Here is a 15,839-nt window from a genome sequence, read left to right on the forward strand (position 1 = left end):
CTTCTCTGTGCTTCAGTTACCTCATCTATAAAATGGGGATTAAGACTGTGAGCCCCAGGTGGGACAACCTGATTACCTTGTATCTACCCCTGCCTTAGAACTGTGCTTGGCACATAGTAAGCACTTAACAAATACCATAATCATTAACAAATACCATAATTATTATTTTCATATACATCTGTTTGTGAATTTCATCATTGGAGACATATTTGAGCATGAAGTACTTTGCTAGAGCTACAGAAGAAGGGACAATTTAAATAACCCTGACTAGCAAAATGCATTGTTTCATGAAAAACTATTGGAGAGAATAAGCTCCCAACAAAATACCATTTCCTGTCAACAACCTTCAGTGTTTCACAGGGCAAATACTAGAGTGTTTCACAAGCTTAACTTTAGTGATCTTTGATTCTCACTTTCTTTACATGAAGTTCTGAGGCCCATTTAAAATTTCATATCTTTAATTATATTGTTCTTATTCATCTATATAAAGGCATGCACAGAAAGTGAAGTTGTGTTGGAAAAGTTGATGTGATTCATTCATTCATTCAACTCATTCAATCGTGTTTATTGAGCACTTACTGTGTCCCGAGCACTGTACTCAGCGTTTGGAATGTTCAGTTTGGCAACAGATAGAGACAATCCCTGCCCAACAACGGGCTCAAAGTCTAAAGACAGACAGCAGAACAAAACAAGTAGACAGGCATCAATACCATCAAAATAGATAAATAGAATCATAGATATATACACATCATTAATAAAATAGAGTAATAAATAATATATACAAATATACACAAAAGCTGTGGGGAGGGGAAGGGGGTAGAGCAGAGGGAGGGAGAATTAAATCAGGTCACCTAATGCAAAACTTCTCTTGAAATGAGATAGGTAAAAATGGATGCAAGCTAGTTTTCAAATTATTCACTGCCGCTGTGCTGTTGTTATAAAGCTATTATAGAATGTTGCTATAAAGTTATTATGTAATATAGTATTGTTTTTACATCATTTTAGAACTCATTGTGTATCTCAATATACATATATTAAAAACTTAAAATGAGCTTGGGATGCTGCAGAGAGATCAATGAAAGTGATTTGTTTCTTGTAGCCATTGCTTATTGAGGACCAAGAATAGAATTCCAAAAATTTCTTAAATTAAGAATTTTGTTTAAGTGCTTACTATGTGCCAATCACTGGGATAGGTACAGAATAATCAGTTGCCATGATAGTTGTTTTTTTTTTAACTATCATATTGGTGCCTTGAAAATGTCATACTTACGTATTTCCTTTCATAATTCCTCCTAACCCAATTTTTGAGAAGGAAATCAAATATACTTTTTTTAAGCAGTGATAGTGCCATGTGCCACATTTGGGTAGAGGGGTAGGGTCAGAATGCTGAGCAATACAGGCTTACAGAGACTTGTGAACTCCATGGTAGAAAGATAAGGGTCCAGATATAGGCTTGTGGAAATGAGCAAACTCCCCTCCTTTACTCTTTTTTTTTCCTGCTCCTCTTGTTACTTGAGTAAATTCCTTACAGAATAGCCCCTCCCTCCATTTTAAGGTGGTAAAATATATACAAATACTGGGGCAATTTTGTGAATAAAGCCAGTAAAACTAAGTGGTGGGGGTTTTGTTGGGTGGTTTTTTTTTTTTGGCAATGCTGCATGAACTTTTCAATTGTGGTTCTTTTATTTCTCTCTTTGGAGGGATGGTGTTTATAGAGCAAAAATGGCCACTTTTAAGAGGCACCAATGTGAATACATGAGAACTTTCCTTAAGGGTTTGACAAGTGGCATTCTTGCCAGACAGATACCAGAAATCAAAGAGCTGCCACGTGGTGTCCACTCTCTTTTGGGAAAGTTTCTTGTAAGGCAAGATTACTTTCTTTAAGATGCCCTGACCCCTCTTGAAAGGTTATCTCAGCCTCTCATAAAGCTTTTCATAATGATTTTTTAAAAAAAAAATTCTGCAGCACTCTAATTTTGAAACAGTGTTGTGAGGGTGCATATATGTAAAAAAGTGACTAATTGAAATTCAAATGTAATGAGATGAAGTTTTGCTATTCATCCCAGTTGCCTTTGTTTTAATCTTGTATGCTCCCTGCACCTAAACAATGCAGCCCTCATTTTTGCTTCTGATTTGAGCACAAAAAACTGAAAAGGAAACAACATCTTTTTCTAGTTCATTCCAAACATGAAAAGCAGTTTATTCTGGCTTTTGAGTTCATTTTATTGTGTGCAGAGAGGTTTGGATGTAAAACCTGTATTTTTTTTTTAAATCTGACTCTTTTCAAATATGCAAATGTGTCTCTGTCACCTAGGTAACTATTATGGAACACCCAAGCCTCCCAGCCAATCCATCAGTGGGAAACTGATTTCCACTAATGCTCTGCAAAACCTTCAGTCCGGCTCCAACCAGTCAACCCCGAAGAGAACCAAGTCCTACAATGATATGCAAAATGCTGGCATAGTGCATGCAGAAAATGATGATGATGATGATGATGATGTTCCTGAAATGAACAGTAGCTTTACAGGTAAAGCCAACTAATTATTTGCTTCTTGTGACCCGATACAATTTGGTTTCCCCTTTCTTTCGTTTCTTCTTTTTACAAGAGGAGCCTTGCAGAGTTACCAGAGTTCTGAGTCTAACTGTAGCATACTTTGGTCCACACTGGTTCTTTACGGTAATCATTCTAATAATATTGAAAAATGCCGAAAGGTATTTATGGAAGAGGACAGTAAGTAATGTTCATGTTTTTAACCCACTTCTCCTTCTAGTCCTTAAAATATTACTACCAATGGCTTTATTTTTTTTTCTTGACATACTTTTAATGGTATTTATTAAGCGCTTACTATGTGCCGGGTACTGTGTTAAGTGCTGTGGTAGCTAAAAGATAATCGAGTTGGATAGAGTCCAGTTGAATTGGACATATACCCAGGACATATGTGGTGTCTTTGGGGAGAAACTATTGAGATTCTTTGACAGTTGAATAGCAAATGTTACTTTGTTGACAGCTAATGATAGGCTATGCCTTTTTTGCAGCAGGCCATAATGAAAAAGGATAGGCTATGAAAAAGTTGAAGCAATGTACTGATTTTTCAACCTTCTCTAAACCTTAATTTTTTAATATTTTAAAAGACATCTTCTCTCATCAGTATGTTAGGTGATAACTTCTAAACAAGTTGGCTTATTTCATAGCATATCCATATTCTTTTTTCTTTTGTCATTATAATGTATCTAGTTGCCAATGTGTCCTATCATTCTCCCCACAGCAAAGGATCATGTAGGTTTCCTTTGCCAAGAAAAATAATTGAGAACTTATGTCATGAAGTAATGCACTCTGCCATGTACAGGCTTCTGAGTACAAACAGCTCCATTCTTGGCTAGTACGTAAATGATATGTTTTAATGCCTAAACCTGGAGGGTTTGGGGCCTTCATTGAACAGGAGAGAACAATCCCCAGAATAATTCAGAGAGCATAGAAATGGAACTGAGACTCAATTGATCAACCAGTGGTATTTGAGTGCTTACTGTGTGTAGAACTCTGTACCAAGCACTTGGGAGAAAGGTAGGAATAAGACTGCATAGATGGTAGCGGCTCTATCACAGTCTCTTTGGAACACTTTGCATTACACTGATGAGGCCCCAGGTGATGTGGAGAATCTGTTAAGGGTGCCAACATCATTGGAGCTCTATGTCTGAGCCATGAAGGATGAAAAGACTTCCATGCCTGATGGTGTTTGTGCCTATAAAAACACCAAAGTGACATGGGGCCTAGCTGTCTGACTGGGTGCTTCCTAACTCTGTGAAACACTGAGTTCTTCTCTTAGTGTTTGTGAGAAACAGTCTTTTAAAATAGAAGCTAACAAAAACCAACCTGTAGGTGATTATCAGGATATGTTTCTCTGCTGCACTCCTGTATATAATTGTTATGCAAAGCTTTAAGGCTTTTTTTAATCACTAAGAACAAGAGGCACAGAGAAGTGAATTGACTTGCCCAAGGTCACACAGCAGAGGGGAGACAGAGTTGGGATTAGAACCCAGGTCCTCTGACCCCCAGGCCTGTGCTCTTTCTACTAAGCCACACTGCTTCTCATTAATCCCAGCTCTGCCACCTGCCTGCTGTGTGACCTTGGGTAAGTCACTTCACTTTTCTGTGCCTCAGTTTCCTCATCTGGAAAATGGAGATTAAGATTGTGAGCCCCATGTTGGACAGGGACTGTGTCCAACCTGATTAACATATCTCATAGTAAGCATAGTAAGTGCTTAACAAATACCACAATTATATCATTATTATCATAATTATAAATAATACTGAGGAATCATATAAGGATCTCCAGCTAGGCTCAGTTGGTGGAGGCAGGGAAAAAGGTTAACATGTTCTCTTTGGTAGTGGTAAGGCTTTTCCTATCCTACGTTTCTTAGCCTAGGTATTTCCTGCGTTGCTGTTGTCATTTATTGAGTGTGCTTACTCTATGTTTTTAATCTCTACATTAATGAGGGTTCCATGCAGTGAGGACAGATATTCCCAGTTACAATGTCCTCAGTCCAAAGAGGTTCCAGAAATGAAGCCCTGAGAACTTAGAATTGGAAATACCATTTATTTTGTGTAACTCTGTAGCAAACCAATAATCTACATGTTTCACTATCCATATCCCTGCTCCTGGCAGTGCCAGGGATGCAGGTCTGCATTTTCATTTCTCATTAAAACTCTTCCATGCCAAAGTTGAATTTCTCCTAGTCCCTGGTCCTGTGGGCCTGTGCTGATTTGTGTGTCCTTAGTACTCTAGCTATGCTAAGTCTTTCACAGAAGATCATTTTTGTTCAGTTTGCGTAGAGTAGGATCACAGAACACCTCAGGAGCCAAGGGAGGATTGGAATCTTGTTTTCCAAAGACCCATTTCAGGGCATGTTAATGTTACTGTACCTTCCTCTCAGTCTAAAGCAATCTATTTAAGCTGTATTATAAAGAAAGAAAACATGTAGCTCCCTCTAAAATGTAAGCTCGTTATGGGATTGTGTCCCAAGTGCTTAGGTACAGTGCGCCACACACAGTAAGCACTCAGTAAATATGATTGATTGATATAGCTGCCAAACATGAAACCAGCAATTGGGATCATTTCGGATTAGCTTGAGAAGTGAAACGTTTTATAGGAAACTAAGATCACCTAGAATATGCCTTATATTTCTGGATTTTTGTGCCACCACTTTCCTCATTTCAGAAAACTGAGCACAATTTAGAATGGAACTGAAATATCTATTCAAAGGATAGCTAAGGAATTTACAATATGTTAAAAGTTAAGCCTTTTTGGAAAGGAAACTAAATTGAGGTTTTCCTCATTTCCAGTTCTGGAATAACCTTTCACTTTTCCAGTTACCTTCTGCCTCTTATCTTTTAGTCACCTGGAACCCATAGATTTGGGCGACATGAAATTATTCTGAGATGTTATGTTTTCAGGACCGAATTGAAGGGACCTAAATTAACTTTTTTTTAATGGTATTTGTTAAGCACTTACTATGTGCTGGACCCTACTAAGTGGTGGGGTAGATACAAGATAAATTGGACACAGTCCTTGTCCCACATAGAGCTCACAGTCTTCACCCCCATTTTATAGATAAGGTAACTGAGGCACAGAGAAGTGAAGCAGCTAGTCTAAGGTCACACAGCAGACAAGTGGCAGAGCTGGGTTTACAACCCAGATCCTCTGATTCCCAGGTCCATGCTCTTCCCACTAAACCACACTGCTTCACAGACAGTTTTTCAAAATTTGTGTTTCTTTAGCCAATTCCTGTATGGAAAATATAGGTGGTTGGAATATGAAATGTCACTCATTTAAGTATCTGTCCTTTTTGAAGATAATTATGTATCACATGTGCTTGAAATCCCAGGGAACTTAAGATGTCTGTTTTCTCCCCTTCTACTGCCCCATTTGCAGTCCTGTTTTCTGTCTCTGGCTTTTCTTCCAATCATTTTGTCCCTTTCATTCTGCATCATACTGTGGTGAGAGTTCCTATTGTGAGCTTCCATCCTGTTTTTTCAACCCCTCTTAGATTTATTTGCTGCATTATCTATCACACCCCCTTCTCTCTCCATTCATTCTGAAGTGGTTTGAGGTCACACATGCACAAAATACTTTCTGCCCTTCACCCATTCCTTTCCTGCCCCATGTTCAGTTGAGGTGTGATAAGCCTCTTTGGTCTTAGACAATAATGAAGATGAGGATTTATTTCTGCATAGTTTCTTGTTATCCATTCTAAATTCTTTGAAGATTGGTGATATGGTGCTGCTTGATTTACTTTTTTACTTTCCCTCTTCCTTTTTCTTCCTCTACAGACTCTATTTATACTTGTGAACTATTTCCTGTACATACCTCTTTGACACAAGATGTAGATGTTCCTCCTTTTAATATTTTTTTCTGCTTCTTGTCAGCATCAGCAGTAGAATTACTGTGAAGATGTAAAATAGCAGGTCTTGAAAGTTTTTGAAAAAAAAATCTGTTAAATGAATATTCAGTAACATTGAGATATGCACTGGGAGTATACAAAATGTCATTTTGGCTGTTTTGATATCACTCTGACCTTCAACTTGTCTCTAATAAATGAGAAGTTTGAGAGACTACATAATTCATTCCATTTGGTAATGACACAGGTCATATAATTTCCCCTAATCTTCTTCATGCTGGGGAGTTAATTGCACCAACCTCCATATTAAATGACTTTGCTCACTAAGATTTCTTGTTTCCATGTTTTTATTCTGTTTATTCAGTTATCTTAGTAGTAGATGATTCATTTAAGTCTTCAGGTCTTTGCAACCTATACTAAAAATATTGAAATGAACTAATGCAAACTTTAGACCACGTAGCAATTGCTACTAAGTTATTCATATCACCCCCTCTTCTTTTCTCTTCATATTTTTCCTACTAAGAAAAAAAACTGAAAGTAAAGGACCAGAGAGCAATTAGAGGGTGGGTTTTCATGGTCTGCTCAGCTGATGAGTCCTCTGGAGTTTAATAATGTTGGTATTTGTTAAGCACTTACTATGTGCCGAGCACTGTTCTAAGCACTGGGGTAGACACAGGGGAATCAGGTTGTCCCACGTGGGGCTAACAGTCTTAATCCCCATTTTACAGATGAGGTTTAGTTTAGTTTAGTTTGAATGTGTTGGTTGAGGGGAGGGCCCTTCAACATGATTCTGATAGTTCAGGCCCTTTTTATTCTTAAAGATGAGTACTTACAAGCTATATTTGTCTTGAATTGTTTTTCACTTTTTCCTTTTTGGATGAAGAAATATTTCTCTTAATGTGTCTAAATAATAGTGGGATCATTTTAATGCTTCCAAATGACATGTGTTAAATAAAATGCCAGCCCCCCCAACCATGAAGTAGATAGTATGATCCTCTAATTTTGAACTGTGCTAATATCATGTATCCCTTTTTTCATGTTTCAACAGCAGATTCTGGTGATCAAGACGAGCACAATACCCAAAGTACAAGAGAGACCACCCAACCACCTGCTGTTAATAGTGTCACATCTGTTCCCATCACGGAATCATCTCAGAAACTCCCTCAATACCTACCTCTTTCCGCAGAGGAAAACTTAGGTCCTCTACCTGAAAATTGGGAGATGGCCTACACTGAGAATGGAGAAGTCTATTTTATAGAGTAAATTGTACACTAATTTTTTTGTGTATGTGTGTGTGTGTGTGTGGGTGTGTGAGAAGAAAAAACCACAATATTTATCTGCCTTCAGGGGCTGTGATTGTGAATTTTTTTCAGAAGATTTTCTTGTTAGCTTCTGAATTAATACCCCACTGATAGCATTCCTAAGGGAGATTGGATGGGCAATTTTGGTTTTGCATAAATCATAGCCAATAATGATTCTGTCCTGTTAAATTCAAGGCAGATGCCAGATATTTTCCAAATAATTTCAGTGTTAGTAAGAGGTTCATCCATTCATTCATTCAATTGTATTTATTGAGCGCTTGCTGTGTGCAGAGCACTGTACTAAGCACTTAGGAGATACAATATAACAATAAACAAACACATTCCCTGCCCACAACAAGCTTACAGTCTAGAGGGGGAGATAGACATTAATATAAATATAAAAAATACAGATATATAGACATTAATATAAATACATTACAGATATATAAATAAATTACAGATGAGGTGAAGGTGAACAGTGTTTACAGAGAAGGAGTTGAAGATACAGGTGAAGGTGATGACCAGGAGTAACTTGCAACCAGACATTTTAGGACTTGATTCTCTTCCCAAGTGGCAGAGGGAAAATATCTGTCTCTTCACCAAAATGAAAGGTGCCTTTCATGTCACAGGATGCTGGTTATTCAATTTACTTGACAGCATTGGTTCATTATTGGTAATTTTTAATATGGAGTTGATAGCAATATAGTTCTAATCTCTAAGAATAAAAAGCAGCAGCAAGTTCAGGTTTTTGCATGTTAATATTTTTGCAGTTTGTACTCTTCGGCATTTGGTGGTATCCGCCCCACCCTCAGCCCCACAACACCTATGCATGTATCTATAAACTATTTATATTGTCTGTCTCCCCCTATGCACTGTAAGCTTCTTGTGGGCAGGGAATGTGTCTACCAACTCTGCTGTATTGTACTCTCAAGTTTTTAGTACAGTGCTCTGCACACAGTAAGCTCGCAATATATACCCCTGATGAATTGTCTGCAGTAGTTCATGAAAATTCAGTAGTGTTAAAAACAGGGAAATGTAATGTGGCTATCCTGGCACGGAAAGCTTTTTTTGGGAAGCCCTAATTCTTCTTGGAGGAATCAAAACTTAATCCGCAAGCAAAATTGCCTTGCAGTGATGATAAAGATGAGGCTTAGTGTTTTGGAATTACTAACCCCATTCAGGATCCCATTGCAAGGTCTGTGTAGGACCCAGTCATGGCAGAACCAAATTAACAAACAAGAGATCATGATCAAATTTGGGATTTAATTAATATCACAAATCTGGAAAAGGTGACAGAAAATATTCAAGTGGAGGTTTACAAGTTATTATTTAAAGCCACTGAGGTTTAAGACTTTCAGGCCCAAGCTGATGATCTGGCTGCCAGAAGTCAAACACTCTGTGTTTCAGCCATGCAGTTGGTTGCTGAGAGCTTCCTTGGGGAAAGTGCTGAGAAAAAGGGTTTAGTTGAACCACACATTAAACTAATGACCAAATTAACTTGCTCCAGCTACCCCACAGTTACAGTTTTCATAGAGAGAAATATTTTAACACATGAAACTCCTCTTCTGGTGAGTCTTGACAGAGAGCAGGCAAGAGCAGATATCACAACTGACAGCTCCACCAGCCTGACTTCCCTTTGCTCTGCCCTCATGACAGCTTGACTCCAAGGGAGTGTGGCATTTTCCCATTATTGGCATAGGAGCCAACCTCCTCCCAGAATGTTCCAAACTATATACATATATATATATATAGAGAGAGAGAGAGAAAGAGAGCGTTTGTGTTGATGATGATGTGGGGAAAGTGGTTGGAAAGGGTTTGTTACTCTACCAGGAAAGTGAACTTGTTGTCTAATGCCCATTATCTAATTCAGTTCATTATCTCTTCTGCAATAATAATAATAATGGTATTTGTTAAGCGCTTACTATGTGCCAGGCACTGTTCTAAACTTTGGGGTAGATACAAGGTTATCAGGTTGTCCCACGTGGGGCTCAATCCCCGTTTTACAGATGAGGTAACTGAGGCACAGAGAAGTTAAGTGATTTGCCCGAAGTCACACAGCTGACAAGTGGCAGAGCCGGGTTTCAAACCCACTATCTCTGACTCCCAAGCCCGGGGTCTTTCCACTAAGCCATGCTGCTTCTCCACCTCTTCCATTTCAATCAGTCAATTGTGTTTACTGAGCACCTAGTATGTGCAGAGTGCTTTACTAAACGTTTGGGAGACTATAGTAGTCATGATCTCTGCCCTCAAGGAGCTTACAATATAGGTGGAGAGACAGTCACTGAAATAATTTACAGATAGGTGGATATGAAGAGAATACTTTTCATATCTTTTTAATATATAGGGAGAAATGGATATATATATGAGTTGTCATTATTTGTATAAATGCTATAGGCAGTTTTACCATTTCTTATCTTGGATGCACATCTAAAGTTCTTATTAGATCTGGTGGGTGATGAATGGTATTGAAAGATAAATTGGATATCATGCTCAGTGATTAGAAAGAAGATTGAAATGCCTTCATTCAGTTTACAACACTGAAAGGTCTCACCCACACATTTAAAGAAGAATGAATTGGAGGGAACAAGGGAAGCCTTTTCAAATGCAAGACTTCTGTCCACACATCATATATCTGGATAAACTCCTTTCATTAATTTGCATTGGCTGACAAAGAAAGTTGTGATACTGAAAAGCTATTTCAAATATTTTCAGAGCTTTTCTTTGTTTATGCCAACTTTAAATGAACCAAACCCTTGTGAAATTTCCCCATTTGTAAGACCAAACCTCTCAGATCATAATTAGTAGGAATGTGTAAATTTCCTAACTTGTTTACTTGGCTGAAGTCCTTTCATTCCAGTAGTTTTGGAATGCTTGCAACACTTTAATGAACTATGTTAGGGTTTTCAAAGTACTTGAATAAATTAGAGTGCTCTCATTCATTCTACAGGAGAATTACCCTACTATACAATGGCTCAAATGTCAGCTTTCAGTCTTATTTACAGTGTTTGGGTCTTGCGTTTCCTCCCATCTTCAGGACATCTCTACTTGAATGCTCTGCCAATTCCACAAACCCAATATGTCCAAAACAGAGCTTGTCGTCTTCCCATCCAAACCCTCTTCTCCTGACTTTCTCATCACTGTAGGTAGCACCATCATCCTTCCTGTCTCACAGGCCCATAATCTTGACACTATCCTCGACTCATCTCTCTGATTTAACCTACATAATCAGTCTGTCACCAAATCCTGCCTCGACTATTGTGTCAGCCCTCTCGCTGACCTCGCTGACACCAGTCTCTCCTCCCTCCAGTCCTTTCTTCACTCTGCTGCCCTGATCACTTTTCTAAAATAATTGTACCACACACATTCTCCCACTCCATGAAAACCTTCAAGGGTTGCCATCCATCTTTTCATAGAACAGAAACTCCTTACCATTGGCTTTAAAACACTCAATATGCTGTCCCCCTTCCTACCTAACCTCACCCTTCTCATACTACACCCAGCCTACATACTTCACTCCTCTAATACCAACCTATTTACTATGCCTATATCTTGTCTCTCTCACCGTTGACACCCTGCTAACATCCTCTCTCCTGCCCAGAACTCCCCCCACCCCAATATCCAACAGATCACCACTCTCCCCATCTTCAAAGCCCTACTAAAATCATATCTCCTCGAAGAAGCCTTCCCTGACTAATTTCTCATCTTCCTTCCTTTTGCATTGCCTATGTACTTGGGTCTGTATCTCCTAAGCACTTTGATACTCACTCCACTCCCACCCCCTAGCAGTTATGTACATATCCTTCTGCTCTACTGATTCTCGTCTCTGTAATTCATTTTAATATTTGTTTCTCTCTCTAGATTGTAAGCTCCTTGAGGTCAAGGATCTTTTCTACCAACTCTATTGTACTGTATTCTCCCAAGCATTTAGTACAGTTCTCCACACACAGGAAGCACCATTATAGATTGATATGTTCTGCCTTGAAAATGAGCATGGCCAACTAGTGGGAAGAGATTCCTCCTCACTAGGTATTTGAAAACTCCTCAAACACTGTCGAACTTATATTCCCACCTCAGTGACCTCTCTCTAATGAGAAATATAGGTCTAAGAGAATTAAATATCTGTGAGAAGGTATGAAGATGAATGGCTTGAATATCTTTCCCAAATTAAGCATAAATAAAAACTGCAGGTCCCATTATACTCTTAAAACGCACAGTCACTTGAAAAGGAAAACATTTCAATTGGTTACATTTACTGAGCATTTTCTGTGTGCAGAGAACTATGCTAAGTGCTTGAGAGTGTACAGTATAAGAGAAATGGTCGACACATTCCCTGCCCACAAGGGGTTTACAGTCTAGAGGGGGAGATAAAATGTTAAAATGAATTATGGATATGTGCATAAGTGTTGTGGGGCTGAGGATGAGGTAAATAAAGAGTTCAAATCCAGTGCAAGGGTGAAACAGAAGGTAGAGGGAGTAGAAAAAATGAGGGCTTAGTTGGGGAAGACCTCTTGGAGGACATGTGATTTTAATAAGGTTTTGGAGATGGGGAGAGTTTTGGTCTGTCACACATGAAGGGGAAGGGAGTTCTGAGCCAGAGACAGGATGTGGGTGAGGGGGTCAGTGGTGAGATAGAGAGATTGTTGGTGTTAGAGGAGTGAAGTGAGCATGCTGGGTTTTAGTAGGAAATTAGCGACGTAAGATAGAAGCAGTCAAGGTGATTGAGTGCTTTAAAGCAGTCACCCTCTTAGTGGACACTAAGTTCTCTTATAATGCAATGGTCACACTCTCGACAAACCAGAGAATTTGTGGTATAGTACACACATCTAAAAGATGCCACAAACATGCACCCAATTGTTTCTTCTGACACTGCAGAAGACTCTAGATTGTAAGCTTCTACATTCATTTGCTTAATACAGTGCCTGGCACAGAGTACTTAACAAATACCATAATTAAATCAAATTTATTGAGCGCTTACTGTGTGTGAAGCACTGTACTAAGCACCCGGAAGAGTAAACTTTGATAATAGACACCCAAAACCAGCTTATATAGGTCTGCTAATTCTGTGTATTGTACTCTCCCAAGCGTTTAGTACAGTGATCTGCTCATAGTAAGTACTCAAATACGATTGATTGATTGAATCACCTTCTATCCAGATAGACACCCATTGTAACCATTCCTGTGTGTTCCCTAACAGAAGTGAAAATGCATGTTATGGGAGAACTGAGTTTATTATGAAAAGAGATAAGCAAGAAAACTTTCTTTCTAAAGATGAAGCAGTACTTAAAATTCCTTCTTGGTCCCCAGTTAGGATGATCTTTTAGGCTTCATACTGAAATCGTTACAAATATGTCTGTTCACTACAATCACCCTAACCTCTTAGAATCAATGTTAGACCATGCAAAGTGATGCGCTTTTGGGATGTGCAACATGATTATGCCTTCAGTTTGGTTGAACAACTGAAGGCAGTGTGTTTCTGTAATTGGTACTTTAGCTATAATTTGTTAACAAAGGTCATATTTCCATTTCTGGTTTGCAGCCATAACACTAAAACAACATCTTGGCTAGATCCTCGGTGCCTGAACAAACAGCAAAAGCCTTTGGAAGAATGTGAAGATGATGGTAAGGGTCTGAGAAATGTTAAATAAAATTAAATTCATGCTTTATCTTATTTGCAAACTTTAAAATGGCTGTTTAACTGGGACTAATTGGCAATATGAGGGCTTCAAAATTTGTGGGGATGATTTCCTATGAGAAAAACAGGTTTGACTCTAAGAGAAAAATCATCTTGGTTTGTACAAGCATTCACAAGGAAAGCTATTGTAGAGCTACTGGTTTTTGTATAGCTCTGGAGAAGCAGAATCATGGAATTGGCAAAATCCTTGCTCTAAGGACTTATTTGGATGTGAGACTAAAGGTATCTGGGTTTATTCAGGGAAATTTGTGTGGCTTTAATGGTCTTGGCTTTATTAAACAGTTCAACTCCCTACTCTCCCTGACATGTCCTGTCATCACTTAGTTTGGAAGAACTTTCTGCTGAAGATAATTACTGAGTTGTGGGGAAACACATTAAACTTGCAAGCTGATTGAACCTGTTCAAATTGGTCCAAAGACAGGAGTTATTTTAGTGTGGCACCGTCTAGTAGCTAGGAGGATTTTGTTCAAGATGAAATCATTTTGACATGTTGGTCTTCTTCTAGGGTGTTTTTCTCCCCAGCTGTGGTCAGGTTAGGAATAACACTTCAAAGGGGATAAACATTAGCTATCTATGGGTTTAAAACCCATGGGGGATTTAGGAGCTGTCCATCAGAGAGGGCTTTTTCCTTTGGGTGGAACTTTTGAATTTCCTACACTTTCCTGTTCCAGCTACTAGAGGGTACTACAACAATCTTATTCAATTGAATTGAATTCAATTGAAGGATTCAATTTCTGAAAATTTTCATAGAAGCTCAGTTTGTAGACATCATGAAATCAAGTGAGTGCTGTAAAGCCGATGGTAAGGAGTTTGTTTTGGATGTTGAGGTGGATGGGCAACCACTGGAGGTTTGTGAGGAGTGGGGACATATGGACTGCATGTTTCTTCAGAAAAAGGACCAAGGCAACAGAGTGAAGTGTGGGCTGGAGAGGGGAGAGTTACAATATAGGAAAGTCAGGAAGGAGGCTGTTGCAGTAGTCAAGGCAGGAAATGAGTGCTTGCATCAGCAAGGTAGCAGTTTGGATGGAAAGGCAAGGTAAGACTCTAAAGATAATAATAATAGTATTTGTTAAGCATTTACTATGTATTGAACACAGTTCTAAATTCTGGAGTTGATACAAGATCATCATGTTGAACAGAGTCAAATTATGTGAAGATAGAACTGATATGATTTTGTGATAGAGTGAATGTGCAGTTGAGAGAGATGATCGAGAATAATGCCAAGGTTATGGACTTGTGAGCCAGGGAGGATGGTGGTGCTATATACAGTGATGGAAAAGTCAGGAGGAGGATAGGGTTTGAGTGGGAAGATGAGGGCCAACTTAAATTCTGTAAACAAAATGCAGTGATAGATCAAGCTGAAGCCTTGCAAGCCTATGTACATGTGGTCCTGTACAGTAGTAAGCTTTGTTTTCTAGAAGGTAAAGCATACTCATAGTTTGCTTTTTATGGTATTTGTTAGGTACTTACTATGTGCCAAGAACTGTTCTAAGCACTGGGGTAAATACAAGCTAATCAGGTTGGACATAGCCTGTGTCCCAGATGGGGCTCACACTCTTAATCCCCATTTTACAGATGAGGTTACTGAGGCACAGAGAAAGTGAAGTGACTTGTTTAAAGTCACATAGCAGACAAGTGGTTTAGCCGGTATTAGAACCCAGGTCCTTCTGACTCCAGGCCAGTGCTCTAACCATTAGGCCATTATTTTATTTTAAATGTGAAGTGTTTACTATGTGCCAAACCCTGTTCTAAGCGCTCGAGTAGGTACAAGTCAATTAGGTGAACACAGTTCCTGTCCCACCTGGGGCTCATAGTTTTAAGGATATAAATATGAAATTGATATACTTTACCATAAATGGGCGCCATCCTCCATACACTCCAGGGAACACCTGATATCCATGAAAAGATGAGAGAAGAACCATCTACATACTTTCCTCTCCCTTACCTTTTTCTCTTCACTCAAGCTTACCCCAGATTGTGAGGACACGTTGGCAATCCTTTTAGAGTGGGACCTTCACCACTCTGGTGCTGGCCAGCAAAGCATCACTGAGTTGAATAAAGTGAGGGAAAGGTCTGCTTGAAGAGGTTGGAGAGGGCAGATAGAGGGTGAGGTTTGTATGTTCTCAACACACCACTACTCCTGACCTCAGTTTTACCCCCATAGCAGGACAGTGCTGCTCCACTTGGTGCAGCTTGTAAGCTCAGGATCCACCCAGGGGTAGATGGAAATTCAGGTTTATTGAAATGTGGAAACATTTACTTAATTGATGATGATGTTAATAATGGTAATAATAACTGTGGTATTTGTTAAGTGCTTACTGTGTGCCAAGCACTGTACTAAGTGCTAGTGTGGATACAAGCTAATCAAGTTGGACACAGTTCTTGTCCCACATGGGGCTCACAGTTTCGGAAGGAGAACAGGAATTGAATTCCCATTTTACAGATCAATC

The 15,839-nt window shown here is 39.0% G+C and overlaps 1 protein-coding gene across 28 annotated transcripts in view; it reads left to right on the top strand.

The window, feature by feature from the left end:
* The window catches only part of MAGI1 (membrane associated guanylate kinase, WW and PDZ domain containing 1), a 613,606-nt gene that overhangs the window by 477,106 nt on the left and 120,661 nt on the right, over positions 1–15,839 (top strand). For 27 of the 28 annotated variants that reach the window (XM_029050061.2, XM_029050064.2, XM_029050063.2 and 24 more), the window contains exons 4-6: positions 2,315–2,527; positions 7,445–7,655; positions 13,234–13,316. In XM_029050061.2, the coding sequence (XP_028905894.1) occupies positions 2,315–2,527; positions 7,445–7,655; positions 13,234–13,316 (507 nt within the window). The remainder of the gene's footprint in view (positions 1–2,314; positions 2,528–7,444; positions 7,656–13,233; positions 13,317–15,839) is intronic. The other variant, XM_029050065.2, reaches the window with a different exon arrangement.

This window comes from Ornithorhynchus anatinus, chromosome X1 (assembly GCF_004115215.2).
Source record: "Ornithorhynchus anatinus isolate Pmale09 chromosome X1, mOrnAna1.pri.v4, whole genome shotgun sequence".
Lineage (NCBI taxonomy): Eukaryota > Metazoa > Chordata > Mammalia > Monotremata > Ornithorhynchidae > Ornithorhynchus > Ornithorhynchus anatinus.